Genomic DNA, 6068 nt, shown 5'->3' with positions numbered 1-6068 from the left:
TGCCCTTACTCTTCTGGGCACGCGAATCACCAGGATGAGGGAGCGCCAGCAATTTCACCACCGACCGCCAGGCCAGCAGCCTCCCGCTCCCCTTCGCCTCCGCTGTCGGAACCGGAATCTTCTCCCCTTAAACTGGGTGAGAAGGAGCCCTAATCCGTTTTCGTAGTAAACGACTTCGAGCCAATGCTGCTTTTGTTGCTGGTTTCCTAGGCTTAATTGCGAGCTAAATTAATTTGAAAGAAAATAAATGTTACAGCTCTGGGGCGAAGTCTAACGAGCCTTGGGCAATTAGGGAAGAACGCATCTAATTAACCAGGGCCCCGAGGCGCCTTCACACAACGCTGGGGTGCAGGGCCCAGAGAGCGGCAAACGATTTTTCTGGCTTCACAATAAGAAGTAGAAAAAAAAATTAGGAGAAACTCACCTCCAGTCTCTGAGCCCCCAGACGGGGAACCGGGAGGTCCTGTTCCACGGTTTGGGGATTCTCGGAGTTGGAATGTTCAAGACTAAAGTGAAATGTTCTCAAGATCCTACAGTCCCTCCACTGGAGGGTGTGCCCGCGTCTGCCACGACCCTCACCCTCCGCCCGGCCCCGGCGGTAGCCCGGGGCGGGGGGTGGGGGGGGGGGTGGGGGGTGGTGTTTGTTCGCTAACGCAGCTTCCGTTTCAGCCCGGCCCTGGGGGCGCAGGAGTTTGGGTGTCTCTGGCCGGCGCGACGGGAGGCCGAGAGGACGGAGGCCGAGAGGGCTGACACCTTGACCCCAACCCTCGCCGGTCCCCAGCCAGCCTGTGTACACCCAGTTCCCTCCTAGCCGCGTCCTCTTTTTCTGGGCGCAGACCCTGCTTTGGGCATTATTTCACCTGTCGTCCTACTTGCCAAGGACCCTGGGGGCAAAGACCGGCTCACTTTCCCACCCCATCTTTCTCGCTCCCGGAACCTTATGGTGATGCTCCAAAAGGCTTGGGGATAAGGCGGCGCTTTTTAATTTTGAAGCCTTTCCTGACTCCTAGGCCCTGCGCTTTACAGGTTACAGAGAGGTTTCCCCCTCTTGTCTTGTTTAACTGTGGGAGGACCCTGTAAGGCAGGGGGTTACACATTCCCATTCACAAATGAGGACGCTGAAGGAGAAGGGACCGGCTTAAGGTTAATGGCGCTGTCAAAACACTCAACTTGGTCATTGAAAAACAGAGAAAGTTTACATTCCTGTACTAACAGAACGCACGGACCATCATTTTCCAGCCCCAATGCCCTGACTAGGCTGTTGTCAGCCAGGGACAAAATCCCTGGGTAGAGGGCTTTCAATTCCCCGCTACTGCTAACTAGGTAAGCCACCGTGACTTCTGCCTAGGAGAGCCAGACTCTGTAGCTGTGCGTGGAGTACCTTTGAATATCACATCAGCAAGGGCCCATATGGAGATGACGCCCAACTCGTCACTTTTCCAAGGTCAGGAGGCTAGGGCTGGAACCCGGGCCCACGGGAGCAGGGTCAGTTCTGCAGCTGCCTTCCACCTCCAGGTGGCCGTTCCCCACCACCCATTCAGGAAGGACCGGCCCATAGGCCTGTACGACTGTCCAGCACAGTCGTCATCGGCCACTCACTGCTGCCCAGCACTTGGCGTGTGGCTAGTCCACATTTAGATGACTGGTAAGTGTATAACACCCTCCAGATCTGGGAGACTTGGCATGAAAACACTAGAACATCTTAACAATTTTTATGTTGATTATTTGTTGAAACAATAGTTTAGGTATTTTGGGTCAAATACAAAATATTACTAGTTAATCTTACTTGTCCCTTTTTTATTTTATTGATGTGGCTACTAGAAAAACTTAAATTACACACGTATCTGTATCCCTATTGGACGACACTGAACTAGACAAGTACCCGCCTGGACTGAACCACATCCGCACGGCTGTGAACGGGACAGGGCAATCCCCAACCTGAAAAGGAAAAAGCACCAGTGTTTTCTGTCTTCTTTCTCACACATCCTCCACTCTTCCCTAGCAAGGTACCTATGCACCAAGAAGCTGAGTTTCTCCTGCCAGAGCTCATTGCTCAAAGACTTTTTTTTATTAAAACAGTTCATTTGAACACTCAGGTTTATCTGAAAGCGGCGCCCAAGCCTCTGAAATATGTAACACTGGATATTTTTGCTCCAGAATAGAAACTTATAAGATTTCTTAAGAGAAAGTGTGTGTGGGGGGTGGGGAGGGAGTTGTTGGGTTTTCTGAGTTTGGTTAGCTTTTTGCATAAAACAAATAAACATATACAAAACAAAATTTAAAATCCAGTTTCTTTCTAAGCTTACTTCACTGACCACCCCAATTAATTTTTCACTTTCGTTTTCGCGTGGGAAGCCTGCTGAGGGATGGCAGAGAGCGCCAGGGATGGAAGCGTGGACCCCACAGGCTGAAAGCTGTCACCAGTAGGCTCTCCCCCGAATCCCTGTCATCTCTGAACTTCATTCAGTTTAGCCACCGGGTCCAGGGCTGCTTGATGAAAAGAAAGAGTGGACCATGGACATGTGTATTTCTATCTGCCTCGCTGGGAAAATACACTTAGGACCCAGATGAAACAGCTGCCAAGTGATCAGCCATCATGCTCAAAAAGATTCAAGAAATTTTCATACAATCAACGCCTGGAGCCAATCCAGGGACTTTAGAATGGATGCTTGCCGTGAGCGCCGCTCTGATTCCCTGGAATGGGGTTAGTTTAGGCCCTCGTTGGCCTACGGATGCTGCCAATATGCAGGGCCGCATCCAGGAGGATGGGGCCCTGAAAGGTCACATGAACCCCGCAGCCCTCCTGCATAACGAATGGGGAGACTGAGGATGTAGGTGATGCGACTGTGTCACACTGGGGAACTGAGGCACAGTCCAGACTCAGCCGGAGCTGCCATTCTCAGAGGCAGGGAAAACCACCGTCAGGCCAAGTGAAGCAGAGCGATTTCCCCAATTAAAAAAAAAAAGAAAAGAAAACAAAACAAAAAGCTACTTCTTTTGCAAACTTGTCTTCCTCACCTTAAGAAGGAAGACGCTATTGGAGCCTTTTATTGCGGCAACATAGTCAAAGGCACAAGAGGCCAAACCCGTGTAAAAGGCCCGAGTTTCGCACAATACAGGGAAGAGTGAAATCGTGACTCCCCACAATTCGGATCCTAGCGTCTGGTGTAGACACTATGCTGCGCCACCTGAAAGGCGAGTCCTTTGGCGCTTCACCTGACTGAGGGCACTTTTCCCCCAGTCGGTGGGCTGGGGGTGCCTTTCCCCACTTCCTCCTATTAACAAAGTAAACCAGGTGTGTACGCGATGCACTCGGAGGTTGCGCGTCTCCTTCCCACGGTCCCTTCTTTGTGGTTCTCAGTTCGGCCCTCTCTCCAGTCCTGTCCTCAGGTCTCCAGGATACTTCGTTCGTGTAAACCGCCGAGGCATCTATGAATTTCCGACCGTATGCTCGGCTCACATGGCAGACACGAAACGATCTACCCCGCCGGGATAGGCGGCCACATGGCGAGCATGGTAGGCACCTGCACTGCTCCCTCCGAGCTGCCCACCGGGATTGTAGCAGGGCCCCAGCGCTCCGAACTGGCCGGGCGACGTGCGCCCATAGAAGTCCACTGCGGTCTCGACGCCGCCGCCGCTGCCACCTGAGGGGGGCGATGCGGGCCCCGCCAACCGGCCAGCGGCCGCGAAGAGGGCACTGCTGGCCCCTTGCGGGTATGAGCCGTCCTGGCCCGCGTAGGCGGCCGCATAGGCGGAGGGGTTGGCAGGTCGGGCTCCCGTGCAGCCCGCGGGCTGGTAGCTGGCGGTCGCGGCCGAGGCGCTGGCGGAGGCAAAGGCGCAGGAGCCCGCGGGTCCCGACGGCGCGGGGCCCAGCTCTGGGCTGAGCGGCCGCTCGGGCACGAGGCCGAAGACTCGGCACGGGCCGGGCGACGCAGCGGGGTAGTAGACCGGGGGCGGCGCGGCGAGCGACGGCGGGGCATAGCCCGCGTAGACGGCACCCGGGTAAGGCGGGCGCGCAGCGGGCACCGCGCCCGGGAAGATGGCGGCGGCCGCGGCCGCGGCGGCGGCGGCAGCGGCGGCGGCGGCGTCGTGCATGTAGGCTGGGTACGTGGAGAGGTCCGAGCGCTTGAAGCGCTTGCGGCGGCGCAGGAAGCTGCCGCTCTCGAACATGTCCTCGGCGTTGGGGTCGAGAGCCCAGTAGTTGCCTTTGCCCGGGCGACCGGCCTCGCGCGGGATCTTGAGGAAGCAGTCATTGAGCGTGAGGTTGTGGCGGATGCTGTTCTGCCACTTTTTGGGGTTGTCGCGGTAGAAGGGGAAACGCTCGGTGATGAACTTGTAGATGCCGCCGAGCGTGAGGCGGCGCTCCGGCGCGTGCGCGATGGCCATGGCGATGAGCGCGATGTAGCTGTAGGGCGGCTTCCCGCGCTGCAGGGGGCGCTTGCGCCGCCGCCCACCCGCGCCGCGGCCCGCCGCCTCCGCCGGGACCCCCGCCCCGGCCTCACCGCGTTCCTCCTTTACTGCCGCCAGGGCTTCCGGTGGCGGAGGCGGCGGCGGCGGCCCGCTTTCGGCAGTCATGGTGCAGCCGTCCCGCGTCCCCGCCGCCCGCTTCAATCGAGGATCGAGGCGGGTCTGAGAACTGCGAGGCTCGGCGCGCTGGGGCTCCGGAACGGACGCTGGGCCCCTCTGCGGAGAGCTCCGAGGGTCCTCGCGGGCTGGCACCTGGAGCACAGCTTCCCCGGCAGGGGCGCGCTGGAGGCTGGGCACCCGCGGTTTCCGGGCTGGCTCGGTGGGGACGGAGGCTCTGGAGTGTCCCGCCCACCGACGGCTCTGCTCGTGTTCTGGAGCTCGAGGCCAGGCGCCCTCAGTGGTGTCGGGACCGGGACTAGGACCCCGTCGCGGGCTGAAGGGTCCTTTGCGCGCTGGTAGCAGGCCGTCAAGGGGTCTGGAAGTGGTCCTGAAGCTGGGACGCCTGCAGCTGATGGGTTTCCCGCTGATCTGAGGATAGCCGTCGAGGTCGTGCTTCGGGCCGATGGCCAGAAGAAAGGGCAATTAGTTACGGCGTGTGCACTGATGGGGGTCGCCTAGGCTGCGCCCCAGGCTGCGGCTGGCGAGGAGGGCGAGGGGCGAGGCGCGGGCCTCGAGGTCGTGGCGCGGGGCAGGCGGGGCGGCCGGCGACTCCCTCTCCGCAGGGCTGGCCTCTGCCGCCGAGACCGCTGGCGAGGCTCTCCCTTGCACAAACCTGGACCGGCTCCTCCCTCCACCGGCTTCTTCTCCTTAAAGGGGGCAGGAAACTTGGGGCGGCGCCCGTTCCCCGCCCGCCCCCCAACTGCCCGCCCCCTGGGCCCCGACGCACCTCCCCAGGTAGGAGCAACCGTGGCGGCGGGCGGGAGCCCCGGACGTCAGAGCGGGGAGGGTGCTTGGAGAGCCCCCGGGCCGGCCTCCTCTGTGCACGCCGACGGGGCGACTGAGCCCAGGAGAGGCCAGGGACCGTCTCGGCTCGGCGCCGGAACTCAAGGATTGCGGACTGTTCCAGCCTCTGGAGAGGGCTGGGACTCGCAGGTGAAAGACAGGGCTTGTTTCACTTTTTGTCCACAGAGGATGAGGACTGGCAGAGGGGGCGCTTGCTTATTGCGGGGCCGGGGGGCCCGGGGCCGGGAAGGGAGAAGACGCTCCCGGTGACCGGCTCCCGAGGTCTTTCAAGGATGATTTGCAAACCTCGGTCAGGCTGGCCCGCCTATTCCCCATCCAGCCCCTCACCTTTCAGACCAGGGTTTCTTGTCCCGACAGGGGAGGTGACTTGCCATCGCCCCCCCCCCCCCCCCCCCCCCGTGTCTGTGCTGCGTAGCGGAGCCTCACTCCGGTGTCCGTTCGGACTGCGGTTCCCGGTGTGTGCTTTGGGTGTGCGCGCGGAAGGTTTGCTTCTGCAGGGCCCTTCTGTGCCGACGTTAAAGGAAAGGCTGCCCGCGACCTGCGGTCTCCTGTCTTTGGGTGACTCGAGACCCCTCTTTGTGTGCTTGGTGGAGACTGGCGCCGGGTTTAAAGAGGACGAAGGCTGGGCTTCTGCCTCT

The 6068-nt window shown here is 59.8% G+C and overlaps 1 protein-coding gene across 1 annotated transcript; it reads right to left on the bottom strand.

Moving 5' to 3' along the window:
- Window positions 1-659: 659 nt before the first annotated feature.
- On the bottom strand, window positions 660-5784 carry FOXE1 (forkhead box E1). Its single transcript, XM_036021957.1, has one exon. It carries the CDS (start codon window positions 4573-4575, stop codon window positions 3457-3459), a length of 1119 nt encoding a protein of 372 aa, XP_035877850.1. The 5' UTR covers window positions 4576-5784; the 3' UTR covers window positions 660-3456.
- Window positions 5785-6068: the final 284 nt, after the last annotated feature.

Source organism: Phyllostomus discolor, chromosome 3 (genome assembly GCF_004126475.2).
Source record: "Phyllostomus discolor isolate MPI-MPIP mPhyDis1 chromosome 3, mPhyDis1.pri.v3, whole genome shotgun sequence".
In the NCBI taxonomy this organism is placed as follows: Eukaryota; Metazoa; Chordata; class Mammalia; order Chiroptera; family Phyllostomidae; genus Phyllostomus; species Phyllostomus discolor.
Note: the sequence above shows the minus strand (reverse complement) of the source record. Positions and strands in the feature narration are given on the sequence as shown.

Coding starts and splice junctions, on each gene's coding strand:
- FOXE1 (XM_036021957.1), bottom strand. CDS start 4,575: ATGACTGCCGAAAGCGGGCCGCCGCCGCCGCCTCCGCCACCGGAAGCC.